The sequence below is a fragment of the Kwoniella botswanensis genome, chromosome 1 (assembly GCF_036426115.1).
Source record: "Kwoniella botswanensis chromosome 1, complete sequence".
Classification (NCBI taxonomy): domain Eukaryota; kingdom Fungi; phylum Basidiomycota; class Tremellomycetes; order Tremellales; family Cryptococcaceae; genus Kwoniella; species Kwoniella botswanensis.
Genome location: NC_088599.1, coordinates 8,896,749 through 8,914,882, shown reverse-complemented (window position 1 = coordinate 8,914,882; position 18,134 = coordinate 8,896,749). Strand labels below are relative to the sequence as shown.

Genomic DNA, 18,134 nt, shown 5'->3' with positions numbered 1-18,134 from the left:
TTATCAACTTGACGCGGCCGTGGGTTGCTCTATACTCGCAGTCCTATGGATGGTATGATAATCGGATAAATGACGAGAGGGAAAGGCGATCGTAGAAGATCGACACATATCGTTCAGAACCTACCCAAGGCCCACGTGGAGTTCGCTGGACAATTCGGGATTGGAAGGATCGTTCTGCGCAACTATCTGATTTGACGATACATCGAATTGGAGTAAGGGATGCAATTCAAATCGTCAAAAATAACGCAAAGCGTCACTTGTAATCTCTCGTGAAATCAGCGAGATATCAAATCAGTCACTAAAAGGTTTTGTTCCATTTTGTATACTTCTTCATCTAGATTCTCAACAGCTCTGCATTATTCCTTCTTTATCTGCATGATCTGCATCAACTAAATACCTCAATCCTCTTCTTGATCTTGAATGCATTTTATCACATCGATTCCCCACTATTGGGCTCCTACCGATATCCTTCCCGTTCGGTACATATTTATACATCCCGCGAACGTTCAGGCATTTCACCATGAGTGACGGACGGAGCGATTGGTTCGAACGGGACCCCTTTCCTCCATTTGCTTCCCTTCTTATCAGTCAGCATCGTATAGTCATACTTACTATCCCCCTTTTGTCGCACATACGATATTTTCGTCCCCCTGCTTCCATTTCTCATATCAATAGTATAACGCAGAAGCTGTATTATATTCCAGGTATGACAACCGGCTTACCAGCTTCTGCTTGTCATTGAATATCCTAACATGAAATGAGCTAAGAAGATGCAGACACAGAGTCTACTGCCTTAACCAATCAATCATGACCTATCATACGCTTCTCCGCCGACGGATTGCTCTGTGATATGTACAGAAGATTGCGCCCAATTCACCTCCAATTTTCTTTGATCAGAAAACTATTGACAGAGTCAAATTGGCAACAGTCCAGCTGTCAAAACCTGTATATGGATGTCGGTCCAAGTATACAAATGTACTCCAAGGTCAGCGAATTCGCATCTACATCTCAAGTCAGTCAGTACAACATGTTGCTTGTCACTGGAACAACTATAGGAGTAACGCGATCATCTTCCTTTTGCTAAGGTGAGAAGGAACCATTGAATGATTGGCAGGCATTTATAAAGAGAATGCATTCATTCATAACTTATGACAAAAGTTATCGAAGTAGAAAGGGGATATCGAATCTGTACGACCAATGCACTTGATAAGCGATTCTAATCCATCTTTCTGGTGAATGAGATGAATATATCAAGCCAGAACTCACAAGACAAAACGAAGAAGAGTTAAGGATATCCATCTAAGTCAACGCCATCATGTTTATCTTCGGAGAGCCTTTTCTAAGACTACAGTAACGTACAAACGACATCAGCTATCCCCTGTCTTATGCTCCACGCTACAAATGGAAAAATAACTTACTAGCATCTTTGGTGATTTCTGAGAAGTCGGTAGCTTGGATTTCGATGTGGATACCTGTGTAAGAAGGGATACAAGGTTAGTTTCGTATCAATGAGTGTGGATACGGCGATGACAGTGAAATATAACGGGTACTCTAGAATATCTGATCACTCACCCTCAAGTCGTCGTCTGAGAGCGTCTTTGGAAGAAGCGAACATCATTTTGTTCTTGACGTTGGCGTCATCTGGGGACCTGTGTGAACCGTTAGGGTGCAGGAGTCAGCGGAATCCTCTCCCCTCTCACCTCTCACCTCTCTCATCTCTCATCTCTTATCTCGCTTCTCTCTTCTGCTATCTGCTCTCTACTCTCTGCCCCTCCTCGTCTTGTCTTTGGGCCCTCTCCTGTCCCTCCTCAATTTGATTTATCCTGAAGTCATCTCATGCATAATGTGTCTCTCCTCTCTCCTCACAATTCGTCCTGTCATCACCATGAATCTCCTCTTCTCAAACCCCTTTCCGCCCCACCCTTCCTCTCATCACAACATTCAGGCAAGAAGAGCACTCACCAAACAACAAACACCAATTTGTTTCTCACTCCCTCTCCTCCAGGAAGAGTGAATTCGAAATCGTATACAGCCCATCTACATTCCTTCTCCGGTAATTCACCTACAAACGTGTCGAATTCCTTATCTTCCGAAGTTTTCAAAACGACGATGGACTTCTTATCTTCCGAGAGACCGTATACGACGTAGGAGAGTTTCTTTCCTGTTTTGAGTTCTTGGAATTTCTCGAGACATTCTTGGGTCTACGAATGAGAGCATGAGCTTTAGCGAATACTCGAATGTGAGTGAGGCAGCAGGTGAGATGGATTAGAAGGGATGGGTGGATATTGTAGATGATATAATTATGATGTATCCGTTGAATGTTTTGACAGCTAACACATCACACTCCTTCATCCGGTCCCGCCCCATCCTCCATGCATCACACGAGTAAGAAGAGAACGAATTTACACTCACAGGTTGGACACCGGACGACTAATCGGATCGGATCAATCAACAGTATCAGCAATGAGCTCAATTCTAGAGTTGCTGAGGATGGAAAGAACCGGATAGCTCACCATTTTGCCTAGATACTAGATTGATCCTTCTATGTGATCCAAAAGAGGAGGTATGTGGTTGAGGGGATATATTAATGTTCTGTCTATGAACGATAACAACGTCTTCAATAGGAGTCAATGCGGTGACGATGTATGAGTATGTATCAACAGCGACACAGCGTGGCGCGACTGATTACCCTGAATACGACACTGCAGTGGATCGGAATAATCCTACTGTGGCACTTTCATCCTTCATAAGATACTTCATTATATTCATTATCATATCGTGTACTACTATATCATTACGACTACCATATAAGGTACTAGACACCTGGGATACCTAAGACTAAGTAACGTATTGTATACTCTAGAACGTAAACGCTTCTTCGAGGAACGCGTGGTCTGGGAGAACACAGGAATCAGCTCACGCTTGGGTTGGACCTCTCGTTTATCTACAACCAAAATTGACCAAAATCAAAATTGACTTACAATCAAATGCTCTCTGCCCCTCTGATACCGCTCTCTCCTGACCTTCTTCCAAAGCCTGTGGGCTTTGCTCTTCAGGCATGACCTCAGATAAGAACCTGATTGTTTCCTTTGGTAAATGCGCATATTGGAAATCTATATCCGTAACATATGGCTAAAGCATATCGCAAGATCAATTATCAGCCATAATCTCAAGTTGAAGAATATTGACGATGGGTATAGACAATGAGAAAGACCCACCTTGTCACCCGCCATTCCTCTGAACGCTTCTCTCAATTGTTCAGGAGAAGACGCATCGTCCTTCGTCAGATCGACCTGACCAGCAGAAATATATTTCAATTAGCTGATATCTCTATGCTTCGCGTAAGTCAGCTCACCAAGAGATCCAACCAAGCCTCATAAGTTACCTGACCAAATTTCTGTTCCAATTCCGTATAGATTATACCTATCTCTTCTTCTGCGTAGACTATTCCTAAGGATGCTAGAGCAGAGTGCATCTCCCATACACCGAGGGTCTGCAGGTGTTCAATAACGAGGCCATGATGATATCGATCATTCAGCAAGAACGTCAAGATTGGAAAGTAGCGGGAAATGAAGATTTGACGATGATAGAAAGTATAATAAATCAGCTTCTCTTCTTTTTTTCCAACATTCGGATGATTACAAACGTGCACTCACATTGCTATCCTCGTAAGCGAAATGTTTGAAAGTCGCCTCGAATTCCTCCAATTTAGCAGGCGTGACGTTGGTATGTTGAGCCGAGACCAATTGATTATCTACAAATGCCAATTTCTTCTTCACTCCCGCTTCAGCTAAAGACAACTCATATTCTAAATCATCATATGTCAAGACGGTATAATCGTTCTCTTCAACTTTGGCTTCTTGACAACTATTGTTGAGTGAGGATATCTGGGTGGTTAAGGTGGTTCGAAGCGAAGGGATGGACGAAGATAATTTGATTAAGGTTTGTTTTTGATCCTTCAATACATATCCACAAAATACATAAGCTCAAGCATGATACTCGCATAGATCAACTTACAGGTAAAGATCCCCTCAAAGCTCCTATAGCCTGTTCGATCTCTTGCAATCTCAGTACAAATTCTTCCGCGGCTTTGGCGAAACTCTTCCTCAAAGCATCTTTGATGCTAAATCAAATATAAGTTAGATGTACTTTACCGTCGTTGGGCAGTATGCAGCTCACTCTCTAATCGTAGCATTGATACCTCTACTTCTAGCAGTCTCAACCACCAAAAAGTCTTGCCAACTCCTCTCCAAATTTTCCAATCTCAATCCATTGACTGGTTCCCATGATCTTAACGAATACGTTTTGATCTTCGTTTGGATATTACTATATAACGCAGCTAATTCCTGTCTCTCTTTCACGTATTCACGTTTGGTCGTCTTCTTGTATTCGTTGAATTTGTTCAGATGGGAGATCGCTTCAGGGTAAGTGGTGGATTGAGGTATGAGTGACCAGGAATGAAGTGTCGACTCGAGTGAGGAGAGAAGAAGAGTCATACGTCGCTCAAAGTCGTTCTTGTTTGTCCTACGTACGTTTGTTAGCTGATTTCCTTCTGACTATCTCTGACGCTTCAGCTCACCAAAGACCTTGCATCAACTCTGCAAATTTCTCTACCCGTCTAGCACCAGTTTCTGCTTTATCTACATACCCGTCCATCAGCTGAAGAAATATGTATAGTCTGAGGCTAGGTTTCACTCACCTTCACTAGAGAATTTATGGAAGAACTCCGCTACGTAGGTCATCACGGATCTCTCGTCTGGCACTTCTACATCGCATAGATCCTTAACTTCTAGCAAACGCTGGTTCACAAGGTCAAGATATAAGTTCAATTTGTGCGGCAACGACGATATCTGTGGACAGCTCACAGGTATGCCCAATCTCTCTTCTGCAACCTTGAATGCCAATTCTGTATTTCCTCTTTTATCGCTTTTGTCCAGGGAGTGATAATCCAGCAGCTCCGGTCGATGGCGATGTATCAGAGCGCACCTACATTGACCCAAAAGAATTCGACAAAGGCTATGACGTACAACCCTTTTCGAAACAAGGAAATGAGAGGAAAGCTTACAATGCCAGCCCGTTAGCGAAACTAGATTTGAAGTTCTGAATGTCCACTTCAGGATTATAAGGTGTTGTTTTCCTCTGACACCATAGGAGTAAACCGTCTTTTGCCGAGAGACCTTCTTCGCTATTACCATCAAGTATATTAGTCAATCTTAAATCGGATGTATAAAATAGGAAGGTGAGGTGGACGTACGTGATACTGGCTATTGTAAACCTCAAAATCAAGGTCCATATCTACATAGCAAGATTGCGTATCAGGATCTACCATCGTGTGCACCCATATCGAACGAGTTTTGTAGGTATACCTTCCCCGACACAGTAGAAAGGGTGGAAAGGTAGGTGATGATTTGAGACAAACTTACCATACCCAAAATCAACTTTAAATTCCCATCCACGATATCTTCCGGACCGATATTAGTCAATTTTATGTTTTTACCTCTTATAAAGTTCAATGCTTTGGCTGCGTTTTCGCACTTTTGAACTCTCATGGTAGGTTTCTTGACGTATCGTCCTAGGGATTCTTCTGACATGATTTCCTACGAGGTATCAGAGTGAGCTGGAGGGTCCTAGATTGGGGATCTGATATCTGGCATATCTGGTGGGCTAGCTTACAAGTAACTGTTTCACAAAGCAAGAGTCAGCTTTTAGTCCAGATATACATTCAGCGGTGCCGGATGAGATATGACAGGAGTAATGTAGGCGGTGAGAGCAGAAGAGCAGCTATGTCACTTACTTGGATAAGCTTAACACCGTTCGAGAAATCTCTAACTAGATCCACCATTGGGTCCAATCCTTGACTTTCGAGCTGTTTATTCAACCTATGCATCGCTCATTCATCTCAGTTCATGTCGCTCAACGTAACTGCAGAGGAAATGGTAGGAGCTCTGACGTTACTAACCATTTGCAGAAGGTCCTGATTTCCCAAAACTCCATCAGATCAGCTTTCTATCTTACTGTCGAAGCAAATAAGACGGAAAAGCTCACCTGGCTTGTATATCAGCCCATTCATACTCGGCTCCTCCTCCCACCGTAGGACTTCCAATAGGTTTAGGACTTGATGGTCCTCCATAACCGTTCGCCCCAAGACCAACACCGAAATTGATCGCTCCTAGTGATTTCGTGCGTCCGTGTCCCATCCTATCGGTTGATGAACTACCAGAAGCATGCTGGGAGTTACGTCGTTCCATCGGTATAGGCGATAACATCTTGTCTTGATATCTTCGTCACTCCGTCTAGAATATAGCTGTGACTCGACTGCGCAGAAGAAGCTAAGACGATGGAAAGAGGAGTTTGTATACACTTTGAGAATTGTTCAAGCTGAAACACAAGCAAAGTACCAACACACGGATATACGCGTATGATTTGTGTTGAAAGACAAAACATGGTCATAGCGTGTCAACCATGTGGGAACTACCGAGTGACGGAATCAAATGGACCGCCTCTTGATCAGCGAGATAGCCAAACCACCAGATATCAGCTAACTAGAATCAGCTTCAACGCCAAAGGGATGAAGGAGGAATGCATCCTACAGTTATCTTCTCATAAGCAATCCTTTGATCGCCATCATCTCCGACATCCTCATGCATGTAAACCTCGTTCTCTTCTTAGCAAATCCGTGTTATCCCCCCTCCAAAACGTTGCAACGTTGACGACGATCAATCAAAAAGTGAGAACTTGCGTCATAATTGATGAGTCATTGTATTGTACCTTACGGGTATACATTCCTATGTGACGTGTTGAGACGATCAATGCGTTGGGTTCGTACGTGGAGTGAGTTCAACCAGGTCACATGGAAAAGGTATATATACCCACTCAATTCAAGTTGCGTTCCTTCCTCGTTCTCTTCCTTTCTCAACAACGATCTCTTTCCGTATATAACAAATAACGAATTAACGAACAAACGAACAAACAAAGAAAGAAACAAAATGGGCTTCAACACTCCTGATCACGATACCATGGCCAAACTCAGAGATGAGGCTGAGAGTGAGTTGTCGTTCTACTCGTGCTTTGATTCAGGTCTCTTCTCCTGATCGCTTAGGATATCATGTCCATCCTTTTTTCGATCTGTAATCACTCTGTCTGTCATACCCTCCAATGCACACCTCGCTGACCCTCATTCACTTCTCTAGACAACCACAAAGCCTACTGGGCCGAGAACGGAAACGGTTATCAACCCACTGGCAAGTACTTCCCCGGATTCGAAGCTGGATGGGCCGATGCCTGTGCCGCCTTGTCATCAGGAAACGATATCCCAGGTGACGTAGCTGGATGGGCCAAGCAAAGAGCTCAAGAGACCGGTCATTCTTCTGATGACGATTGGGAATGGGAACATGGTTTCAAGTCTGGTGCTGAGGCTGCTAAACAAGCTGGAAGCAACTAAGGTGAGTTGATTGATTGGTCGATCGAGCTCCCTCCTTACCATTCTCTTCTGCTCTAATGATAGGAGAGGTAAGCTGACTCTTCATACTCAATTCAATAGGCTCATAAACCAATATCTCTTCTCTCCTTCTTTTAAAAAGGAGTTTAGAAAGATCGATGGATTGATGGAAGATATGATATATGATTTGAAGAAGTTTTATGCATAACGTATGATGTTGCACCTATTTATAGAGTCTTATCCGTAGCTGCACAGTCAGTAAAATCATCATCTCAAGATACATCCCACTCGTTTCGTTTCCGATGGAAGGCAATCGATGATGGACTGCGGCACCCCCAGTTAAACTTTAGACAGAAGTGCAGACCAGACACCTGGTTTTTATAACCACAATGTCTCCTCCCAGATAATGATGATATGAAACACTTGTAACGCAAGCGTACCAATGCCCAATTTCTCATCATGCTTTCCCTATTCCTCAAGTAGAACCGATAATCCCATTCAAAATCGTCTGATACCTTCAACAACAGGAGGTAGTAAGGTAGTGAAGGGATGTATCTTTTGTGATGCATCCAAAGAAAATGGTTTCAACATAGTCTACGAGGTAAGTAAATGTGCTACGTACCTTTAATCATTTATCCATATATCATGAATCACTGATCCTGTAATGTAGGATAATCAACTTACAGCATTTCACGATCGTACACCCCGAGCTAAAATACATCTCTTAATCATACCGAGAGAACATGTAGTGTCTTCAGTCAACCAGCTAACCAAAAAACATCTTCCATTATGTGAGTATTGACAGATGAACATCGCATATCGCAAATGGTATATAGCATATGTTAAGATACTAACAGCTAGATCGTCAATAGTGAAATCAATGAGATCCCTTGCAACTTCCCTCGTTCCAGATCGACCACCACCTAAAATGGGATTTCACATACCACCTTTTTCATCTGTACCTCACCTGCACCTCCATGTGTTCTCAGGTCCACATACTCTCATCGGAAGGTTGAAGTATCCAATTGCCCACAGGGACAGAGGGAAGGGATGGAGTTGGTTCGTCACGATTGATCAGGTTGAGAAGATTCTGCCAGGTGGTGGGAAAGTAGGTCTAGGTAGGGGATGAAGCTTTTGGGAAGGAAGTAGACTAGTAGACTAATAGACCAATAATAGTGATAGAATAACGATATTTACGATAGATTAGCTGGTCATATCCAAGAGCTGGAGGAGGAGATCGAAGGAAATGTCCTGGTTGTAGAAGATAATGCCCCTTGTCACAACGCCAGAATCTCCAACCAAACTCGAGATGAACTTCATATCATCCGATTCTTCCATCCTCCTGCATCCCCTGACTTGAATCCAATCGAGAACGTCTGGGCTATTCTTAAAAACAAGGTTGAGAAGATGAGACCTAAAGCAACTACGCTCGACCACCTCTTCGAGCAAATCACTCAAGCCTGGGAAGAAATTCCTCTCGAAACTATCAATAGGATCATCGATAGCATGCCGAGAAGAAGAGATGCTGTGATCAAAGCACATGGCAGACATACCAAATATTAGTCGAGTATTGTAGAGCGCTATCCAAAGTATCTGTATATACCCTTCGTTGAGAAAGTATGCATTGAGAAACTGTATATACTGAGCTTTATGGGTCATATATATTTCATCGGCACTGTTGAAAGTATATCTGGCTCGAAACGTCGGAGACTTTCCCCGCCGATTGTACATGCAAATTTCATTAATGTGAATAGACAGTATAAACAACCTTAGATGCATAATAACATGATATTACAATATACACCCATTAATACGTACAAGTACACTCATGAAGCTCGACAGATGACTGACACCATGTCATACCATAAGAGCGGCTACTCATTTCATCAGAAGATGATATCTGTTCTCTTGATAGAACGGAAAGAAGATCACTTGCTATTGGTTGAATCGGTTTATCCCAAAACGTGCGAATTCTTCTTACTCTTCTTAGCTTTCTTATTACTGAAACTCCTCCAGTCTGATATACGTTCTTCTCTCCGTTCTGTTCATTCCAAACATAATGAAGAAAAAGAAGAAAATCAAGTGTCAGCATAATGCTCACTATTATATCATATCATGCAGGAAACAAGGAAGACAGTGAGATCTGATCGATCTTGTATCCTTAAGTGAACTTTTGGTCTTGACGTCGCGTCTATCTGTGTATATCACATATTCCGTAAGATAACGCCGCCATATCCCGAAGGACAGGTAAGATCGAACATCCCAGGTAGATGGATAGGTTGGATGGACCATAACAAGCTTACCTTCCCATTTAGCTTGTTCTTCCACTTTCCTTTTCCTGGCTGCTACTTCCGCTTCCTGTTTGGCCTTTTCGGCACCTTCGTTCGCGTATGCCAACTTGGTTTTCCTGATACAACAGGAGGAATTACATCAGCTCGGCTCAGTCATGTTGAAATTAGCGTAGGCTCACCTCCTTCTTGCTAATTCGTCTTCTACCAGGATCTCACGACCCTTAGCTCGTACTTGCTGGTCAAAGGGGGGAGTCAAGTTGGTTATTCGAGGATCGTCATCTGGAATATTCGTTGAGTATCCACTTCCCAGTATGCTATCAAACGTAACGATTTAAGTATAATCCTTAAGACAACAGGGAATAGATGAGATGGCGAGGCGATGGAGGACCCACTCACGCTTTCAGTACTTGGGTTCTCGCGTGAGTCATAATCATGTCAATGTCTTTTCTTTTCGCAGGATCAGAAAGTTGGTCTTCAGCCTGTAGTGTGGTCGGAACGAGCGATATTACCTATAAAGTCAGTTATATATCCCAATAAAGGCAAAACAGAGTCTAACTGACCTTTTTCAGAAAATCAAATGCCTGTTATTGCCACCGGCACACCAAGACATGATCGACTTATAAGCTGTCGTTATTCTATGTGAAATGTAATCGTATGAGGATATAATACTCACCTCCAAACCTTTCTCATGCTTGAATTTATCTGGATGAATCAGTAAAGATTTCTTACGGTATTGTTTCTTAATCTCAGCTTCTGTCGCTGTTATAGGTAAATCGAGTATATCATATGGGCTAATTTGTTATGGCAGGTATCGGTCAGCTAAAAGTGCATTGACAGTAGCTCTGTTGCCAGAACAGCTCACTTTAGTTTAAATGCTTTTAAGATCCTTTCCACCTGTTGATCGAGAATCCATCGTTAGTGGTTGACCATATCAAGGAAAGTAGACGAGAGTTGGACCCACCTCTAGTTCCTTCGCCAGGTCATTCGCGTTCTTCTTGAGCACTGAATCCAAGTTACTTGCCATCTTCGTATCGAGTCGGAGTCGGATGTCGTGATATGCTAATTCTGTGTTGGATAACGAAAGAAGAGAAAGAAGGAGAAAAGAGGAGGATGAAGCTAGGGTTGTTTAGGTGAGCTGGTGGCGGTGATGATTGCACAGACGGAGTTGACGGCCATGTCCGCCAATTGACATGCACTTCGTCCGTCGTCACGCGAATCTACAACCTACAACCTACTGTATATCTGTTAGCTTTAAATCCTACTCGTATCGTTGCCGCTCAATCTTTCTTCGTCTCTGATCCTGTCATCTTCGAATCCGTCACTCCATCCTACTAGCCTCTCCTTATCTCCTCTCACACCATGTCCGACGCTGCTCTCTTCCTCAGAAAGCGAAAGGACAAAGACCGCCGAAACAGAGTACCGTCTCGTTCGGTCGGTGGCCCGTCTACTTCCACTTCCACCTCGGCTTCTGGTCCTTCTCCATCCACACGTCCTTCCAATGCTGCCGCCTCATCGTCCACTTCAACCACTATCAAGCCCAAATCGAGCGATACGACCAATGGTAAGAACCCCAATATCACCGAGATCAAGATCTTCTCTTCTGGTTCAGATGGAGGACTGCGATTCAACTTCATGCGACTGAACCACGAGAAAGAGATCGATCCAAGTCAAATTGGTAAAACTCTCTTATTGAATCGAAAGAGACCTGGACCTAAACAACCTCCATTATTCGCTTTGGACGGTGAAGGGAAGATCATGGGTAAATACGTATACGATGCTAGTGGGAAACCCGTTTTGGATGCAGAGGGTAAACCAGTAGTGGAGAAGAAACCTGAAGGTATGGATATGTCTTTGATAGGTACCGCTCCACCAGGCTCAAATGATGATCATCCTCCACCTCCTACTAAAGGAAAAAGGAAGATGAAGAAGGGTACGAAAGAGGTATTTCATCAGGATATAGAAGTCATGAGATTGAGGAGAGAAGAAGCCCAACCTTGGATATTAGAAAGTTCAAAACCTAAATCATCCACCGGTGCAAATAACAATATACCTGAAACCTGGGTTGGAAGGATGCAAGAACCTTCGGCGTTACCTACGGTATTGTTGGTCAATGATGGAACAACGGATGGGTTTGAGATGGTACCGCTAGGTAGAACTTATAGGTTCGATCCGGAAAGACCGTTCAAAGCGTTAGATTCGGATGAAGCTATCAAATTGGTATGTCATCATCATCCTCAATCAAATCAATATATCGCCTGTCTGCCGGTCTTCTTGTGTCCCGGGTGAAGGACTAATGTTAGACATCGTTTGCAGTTCGAACATCAAGCGAAACACAAAATACACGATAGATGGGCACTCCGACCTGAAGGTTCGGATACCAACGGTAATGGCTCGACATCTGAAGGACCCGTACTTAATATAAAAGCAGAGAGAGACTTGGAGCAAAGGGCGATGAGGTGGGAAGGTAGGATGAGGTTGAATAATGGTAATTTGGAAGATAGGAAGCCCAAGATTGAGAAATATGAGGATGATTATGTCAAAGAAGGTAGAAGGGCAGAAAGGGTGAGTCGTCCAACCAGATTTTCGTCCGAAAATGTGCTGATGTCTGTTATCAAACTTATAGGGTCTTGAGGGAGGTATAGATGAGGAATTGGATTTCGACGAAGCGGAGCATTTCCAAGATGACGATGATGTCAATACGTTCTATCGAAATGCAGAGGAAGAAGATGATGCGAAAGAAGCTGAAGAACAACAGAAGAAGGAATTTAGATTGGCAAATGCCAATGTTGGTGATAGACCTCAGATCGCCGAGGATGACGACGAAGATGATCTGTTTGGAGAGAGGAAGAAGTACTCGGAAGAAGGTAAACAGTTGAAAAAGATTATGAAAAAGAGAAGAGAGGAAGGTGAAGATGATAATTTGTTTTCGGATGATGATTCGGTAAGTTCCAATTCAATCTCCCGAAGATGACTGGTCTGAAGGTCTTTTTGTTTCTTGTTGGTCAAATAGGACGATTCAGATACGGAAAGTATCGATAGCAAAACATCCCAAAACAAAGATCAAGATAAAGACAAGGATAAGAAACCCCTTGCAGATGGCGATAGGCTCTCTCGACCACCTTCTAGAGGACCTGGATCCAGAGGTACCTCGTCACCCACCGGTAAAAGACCTAATGGGCCTATGCCGGGAAAAGCCTCCACCGCTCCTCCTGGTTCAGGTGCGGCTTTGCTCGCTCAGAGAGCTGCATCTCGGGGTGCATCACCCAGACCCTCCGGAGGTGCTAGAGCGGGAAGTCCGTTATCTGGTCGAGCAGCCAGTCCCGAAGCTCGAGCGACTTCTCCAGTCATGAGGGGTAATTCACCTGTTCCAGGACGGGGTCAGTCACCAGGTCCAGCTAGGGGATCAAGTCCCGTATCGGGACATTCAACACGGGACGCTTCACCTGCTCCTGGCTCGAGTGCTGCTACGAAAGGGAACAAATCGGGTAAAAGAAAGACTACATCTGAATCACCTGGTCCATCTGGTCCTTCTGGTCCTTCTGGTCCTTCGACCAGTTCACCCTCATCTAAAAGGAAGAATTCACCTAGCGAGGCAGGAAGAGTAGGAAAGAAATCCAAGAAGTCAGGATCGAATACACCTACACCTGGTCCAGAAGAGATTGAGTCTTTCCCCGGTATGATAACGAAACAAGATGTATTAGATTGGTTTAAAGGTTTGAACAAAGAGACTGTACCGATGTCCGAAGCGATCGCTGCTTTTAGAAATAGGATTATGAATGCTGGTAAGAATAGGGAAGCGAACCAGAAGTTGTTCTTGGGTTGGATGAAGATGTTAGCTGATCAAGAGGAGAAGATGTTGAGGTTGAAAGATGAATATAGATAACTGGTTGGGGTAGAGAATATGGAATTTTTGCTTTTCAAAGGATGTAGAACAGACATCAGGTGGTTTGTTTGTCATTGTTATTTGTTTTAATCATGGTTTCCTATACCCCATCATATCGAAAAATATCAAATTGATAAAAAGAATATAGCAGTGGATGGACGAGGGAGGACCCGAAGGGAGAGATTGCAAGAAGATGGACGGACAGTCTCCTGTCCGAGAATGTATAATCATGTTCCGTATCTGGCAAGAAAACAATATAACGTATCTTTACTCATTTCATCATGTTACTGGCATATGCAAAAATTGTATCTTTGTACTTTGCTAAAGGTCGTGAGACCTTCAAGATACATTTCAACAGAAATTGAGGTTTGTCGTATCTTGTCAGTTGCTATACGCTGCTGGAGTATTGTAGATATCTTGACGATAACCATGGTGCACGCCGTAGATTATCTGCCAAATGCCCAGTTCTGTTTTTTTTTTTGGGTATGAATACATGCTCTGCTCGAAATGCAATTGCAAATCTGTCTCCAGGCCGAACAACCAGACCACCATCTACTCCCAAAATCCCAGATTCATATCACATCGTATGTAGTACTATGAATTGTTTATTCGGAAGTGGCCTTGACCTTCTTAGGGGCGGCACCACCTTCTCTGAAACCGTTCTTGAATCGTCGGTTGACGTCTTTAAGGTGGGCGTGTCGACCGGTACCGCTGTGTGGGTGAATTTGGTTACGGATGAAATGGAAAAACAAGATCAACGGTAGTTGTAGATTGCAAGGAAAAAGGGATAGGAAGGAAGATATTGATATAATCATCAGTAAAAATGTTCTGTGAAGCGAATGAAACTCAACTCACGTAGTCTTTCTTCTCTTAGCCTTCAAACCCCAGTTGAATGATCTGAGCTTAGCAGCAGGGTAACCACATTGAGCACAAGCTATAAGAAGTGGATGAATCGATGTCAGTGCTAGTTCTTGATACTCAATCCCTTTGATCCAGCTCTACCCCACTCTCCACCCTCATCTCCTAAACACAAATAGAGATTCATTCATTTCACTCCAGACCGATCCGACAGCATTGTCCTAGCCTTTGCTCATTCCCCATTCTCCACTCTGACATCCGAAAGAAGTGATACCCACTGTGCTTTTGCTTGTGGAAAGATCGGTTACCACATCTTCGACAGAGAGTGTGGGATTTAGAGTGTCGTTTACCGCTGTATATCACAGAACAAATATCATCAGCATTGTATCCTCCTTTCGTATCCGTATTCAATTGCGTGTACTCACAAAGAGGGTGTACCCTGTTAGATGGAAAAGCGACCAGGTCAAAGAAAGATGATCAAAGACCTTCCGTCAGCTATGTTGTTCCATCTTCCATTCTCTCTAAAAGATGATTTATACGTACTTTACCCTATTAACACAACATTCATCAGCATTTCTTCATCTTTTGCGAGCGGGAAGGGGACATACCATTTTGAATTATCTTTGACGACTTGAAGGATAGAGAGAAAGGCTAAAAAGCGTATTTGATATAGATGTTGAAAGATGATGAGCGACAGCAACCTGCAAGCAACGCAGGAGGAAGTAACGAGAAAACGAAAATTGAGAGTGAATGCCACTTTGAAAATCCCGGGAAAGCAGTTTCGCCGGAATTTGGCGTTACATAGGGCCTGCAGCTAGAAATGATAATTTCATGAATAATGCCACGACATGGCTTGGACACCTAGCACGTGTCGATGTGGAGACTCCGGATCTTCCTCTTCTTGCACCTTTCGATTGGGATTCTTTGTTGACAACGTGATGAATGAAGCTGAGATGCATATTGACTCGAGTACTGAAACATACATCTATATTCCTACGTTCCAACATAGGGCGGCAAGCGATAGAGGGAATCAAGTTCATAAATTCTTGCTACAACCCTACACCCAGATTCGGCGCACCACAAACATCATTGATATGCACTAAACATGTCATCACTCGATCCAAATAAATCCCTCCCTCCACTCCCACCTCTCAAGTCATTCTCCCTCACTCACATTGTATACGACCCCACCCACCCACTTTCCATACCTCTAACTTTACTGTCCCTCTCACCGATATTCCTCTTCGTATCCTATTTCACTTTGACGATATTCACCCGACGCTTGACGATCCTCTTACTGGCAGCTGGACAACTGGGTAATGAAGTATTATCGTGGATTTTGAAAAGGCTCTTGAAAGGGGACAGACCCTATATGGGCCATGGAGAGGTGGGTACAGGCTATGGAATGCCTAGCTCTCATTCGCAAGCTGCTGGATTCCTAGTAGCATGGGGTATAGGATATTCTTGGACTCTTGCTTCGAGAGGTAAGAGGGAGGGAAATGGGAATGGTAGATTAGGAGTGGTGAGGAGGATTCGGAATGGGATTTACATCTTGGGATTGCTCATTTGGTCAATAGGTGTATCATATTCTAGGTACGTCAGCTTTCTGGTCTTCCGAATTATATCTTTCCGCGGAATGTAAGCTGAATAAGTGAAAATGTATGTTAGGTGGCATTTGCATTATCACTCTCCTATACAGATCATCGCTGGTTATTCTGTGGGTTTAGTGGCTGGTGCGACGTATTTCTGGTTAACAGAGTATCTACCGATATACCATCCTGGATCTCTGGTCGGCCAGATACGCAAGAAGGTAGAGTACCTGTGGGAAGGTGTAGGGGGAGTAGGAGGATGGGAATTGGGAGATGCAAAAGGTGGTTGGGGCGAGGGATGGTTGGTTATTGGAAAAGATGAAACTGGTCAGAAGAAGAAGAAAAGTCGGTGATGCATACATGACTATAGTGAGGCTGTGAGTAGTAAGATACATATGCATAATCCGATCGACGCACTTCTGAGTACGCTCTACAATCTGAGGCTACCTCGACTTGCCGTTGAGTTGAGTGTTACTACTCCACTTCATACCAAGCAGATGAACGACCTCGTATACTTATCTACGTTGCAAGTGAATGTGGAATGCGTAGCGAGTAGGAACCGAACCGAACAAGTTTTGATGATGAAGATCCCCTTACACACAACTTGTACTCATGGTAAGAAGTAGTACTGTAGTTCGTAAATAGACGTCATGATCATCGAATGTAACAATACGAATCTGTCATGCGTGTCCATCGTACGACATCCAGGATAGTGTGAACCTTTTCTGCTAAGTAGATAAGAAAGGGGGGGGGAGGGTTAATTAGTCAATAAATCTTCACCTTCACCCGCATATATGCATTCACAATCCAATTCTACCATTTCATACAAGCAATATTCGATCTATACGAAATGTCAGCTGGAAACAAAGAAACCACTCCGTCAGCCCCTTCATTGGTTGGACCAGATATACATGCATCGTGTTGACTCTTTGGACAGTCAAGAAATCGTGAATCAGATTCGAGAATTGGAGAAAAAGGGGATCATCAAACTTGATAGTGTGAGCTGTAGTGTCTCAGCCAATCCGACGTTAAAAAAGAAGATCAAATCATCCGATTCATTCAACATTACGGGCTGACCTAAGCTGGGGAAACAATGGTAGGACGCGAAAGTAACGGTTGACAAGATTGAAAATGGATCCATTCCCGTATGTAATCATGCGATAATCCTATGATCCTATGATCCTACGATCTTCTGACCCACCCATGCTATGGTTCTGCTCTTCAATCTTCGGCCTTCCAGCTAATATTTTCAATGTTGTAATTTGGATTTAGCCGTCTGATCCAAGGGTGAAAGGCATTGGGAAGCTGTTATGGGGATTACCAGTCTTGGGTCGTTAGTCTTGATCTATTGCTATATCACTCACCGATTGCAACTTTAGGCAAAGCGAGCTAACGAGAGCATGAACACATCTTAGCTGGAGATACCAAGATGAACGCTGAGAGAGCTCTTGCCGAATACCTGAAAAGCATCAAAAATCCCTAGATGCCACTTCCCTGTTTAGTAAAGACTCCGCTGCTGAAGTCGAGCATGTAAAGCTGAAGGGACCCGTGAAGGAAAAGATTATTGACTAAGAAGAAAGGTAGTATGCAGTGACATGCATGATGGATATGCGATGGTGATCCGTTCTGGGCACCTCTGGATGAAAAATTCCGATTCGTTTGACGTACATCACGGATCGCCATCCTAATTTGACTGATGCGTTAGGTGAGATAAAAATCATTCTTTTTTTGGGATTGATTGTCAATGTTGTCACGAATCCATGGGCGTGGTTTGTTCGATGGTTCAGATACGTCATACACGTTGCCAGAGAGAGTAAGATACAAAGTTGATTGATCCGAATGTCGTATAGATATCACTCCAATACCCTCATCTCTTCGATGGGCTACCGAATTTACATATATAGATATAAGTGTTCACACAATCTACATATAACCAGAAAAGTCACTATACCCTACTTCCGTTTTGGACTGTAAGTGAGAACGGTAAGGATAATGAGGCAGATCAAGCCAAGAAACACAATGATGGGCTGCACAAGAAAGGAAAAGGACCTTAGCCAATCTGGTCTACCAGTTTC

The 18,134-nt window shown here is 43.4% G+C and overlaps 9 protein-coding genes across 9 annotated transcripts; 5 read left to right on the top strand and 4 right to left on the bottom strand.

Annotated features, from left to right (window-relative positions):
* Nucleotides 1-1,319: 1,319 nt before the first annotated feature.
* On the bottom strand, nt 1,320-2,516 carry L199_003349 (cofilin; the record flags this gene model as incomplete). Its single annotated transcript, XM_064889082.1, has 6 exons — nt 1,320-1,345; nt 1,419-1,472; nt 1,573-1,649; nt 1,963-2,201; nt 2,413-2,430; nt 2,514-2,516. 6 exons carry the CDS (start codon nt 2,514-2,516, stop codon nt 1,320-1,322), a joined length of 417 nt encoding a protein of 138 aa, XP_064745154.1.
* Nucleotides 2,517-2,859: 343 nt separating this feature from the next.
* On the bottom strand, nt 2,860-6,266 carry L199_003348 (uncharacterized protein; the record flags this gene model as incomplete). Its single annotated transcript, XM_064889081.1, has 16 exons — nt 2,860-2,894; nt 2,982-3,132; nt 3,219-3,293; nt 3,356-3,493; nt 3,657-3,956; nt 4,018-4,123; nt 4,180-4,524; nt 4,580-4,640; nt 4,700-4,799; nt 4,866-4,986; nt 5,066-5,185; nt 5,255-5,295; nt 5,424-5,597; nt 5,795-5,879; nt 5,960-5,974; nt 6,046-6,266. 16 exons carry the CDS (start codon nt 6,264-6,266, stop codon nt 2,860-2,862), a joined length of 2,088 nt encoding a protein of 695 aa, XP_064745153.1.
* Nucleotides 6,267-6,986: 720 nt separating this feature from the next.
* Nucleotides 6,987-7,441, top strand: L199_003347 (uncharacterized protein; the record flags this gene model as incomplete). Its single annotated transcript, XM_064889080.1, has 2 exons — nt 6,987-7,044; nt 7,191-7,441. The coding sequence occupies 2 exons, from the start codon at nt 6,987-6,989 to the stop codon at nt 7,439-7,441; spliced, it is 309 nt and encodes a 102-aa protein (XP_064745152.1).
* Nucleotides 7,442-7,880: 439 nt separating this feature from the next.
* L199_003346 (uncharacterized protein) lies at nt 7,881-8,567 on the top strand (the record flags this gene model as incomplete). The annotated part of the gene is made up of 3 exons (XM_064889079.1): nt 7,881-8,039; nt 8,109-8,229; nt 8,311-8,567. The coding sequence occupies 3 exons, from the start codon at nt 7,881-7,883 to the stop codon at nt 8,565-8,567; spliced, it is 537 nt and encodes a 178-aa protein (XP_064745151.1).
* An 823-nt stretch (nt 8,568-9,390) lies between these two features.
* L199_003345 (uncharacterized protein) lies at nt 9,391-10,753 on the bottom strand (the record flags this gene model as incomplete). The annotated part of the gene is made up of 8 exons (XM_064889078.1): nt 9,391-9,479; nt 9,742-9,845; nt 9,909-10,043; nt 10,126-10,208; nt 10,290-10,310; nt 10,403-10,520; nt 10,592-10,623; nt 10,691-10,753. 8 exons carry the CDS (start codon nt 10,751-10,753, stop codon nt 9,391-9,393), a joined length of 645 nt encoding a protein of 214 aa, XP_064745150.1.
* A 335-nt stretch (nt 10,754-11,088) lies between these two features.
* Nucleotides 11,089-13,612, top strand: L199_003344 (uncharacterized protein; the record flags this gene model as incomplete). Its single annotated transcript, XM_064889077.1, has 4 exons — nt 11,089-11,946; nt 12,043-12,291; nt 12,353-12,670; nt 12,740-13,612. The coding sequence occupies 4 exons, from the start codon at nt 11,089-11,091 to the stop codon at nt 13,610-13,612; spliced, it is 2,298 nt and encodes a 765-aa protein (XP_064745149.1).
* A 605-nt stretch (nt 13,613-14,217) lies between these two features.
* L199_003343 (60S ribosomal protein L37-A) lies at nt 14,218-15,081 on the bottom strand (the record flags this gene model as incomplete). Its single annotated transcript, XM_064889076.1, has 6 exons — nt 14,218-14,323; nt 14,468-14,546; nt 14,749-14,822; nt 14,896-14,909; nt 15,014-15,019; nt 15,079-15,081. 6 exons carry the CDS (start codon nt 15,079-15,081, stop codon nt 14,218-14,220), a joined length of 282 nt encoding a protein of 93 aa, XP_064745148.1.
* Nucleotides 15,082-15,575: 494 nt separating this feature from the next.
* L199_003342 (uncharacterized protein) lies at nt 15,576-16,412 on the top strand (the record flags this gene model as incomplete). The annotated part of the gene is made up of 2 exons (XM_064889075.1): nt 15,576-16,063; nt 16,139-16,412. 2 exons carry the CDS (start codon nt 15,576-15,578, stop codon nt 16,410-16,412), a joined length of 762 nt encoding a protein of 253 aa, XP_064745147.1.
* Nucleotides 16,413-16,909: 497 nt separating this feature from the next.
* On the top strand, nt 16,910-17,542 carry L199_003341 (uncharacterized protein; the record flags this gene model as incomplete). The annotated part of the gene is made up of 5 exons (XM_064889074.1): nt 16,910-16,938; nt 16,997-17,057; nt 17,160-17,204; nt 17,332-17,392; nt 17,475-17,542. The coding sequence occupies 5 exons, from the start codon at nt 16,910-16,912 to the stop codon at nt 17,540-17,542; spliced, it is 264 nt and encodes an 87-aa protein (XP_064745146.1).
* Nucleotides 17,543-18,134: the final 592 nt, after the last annotated feature.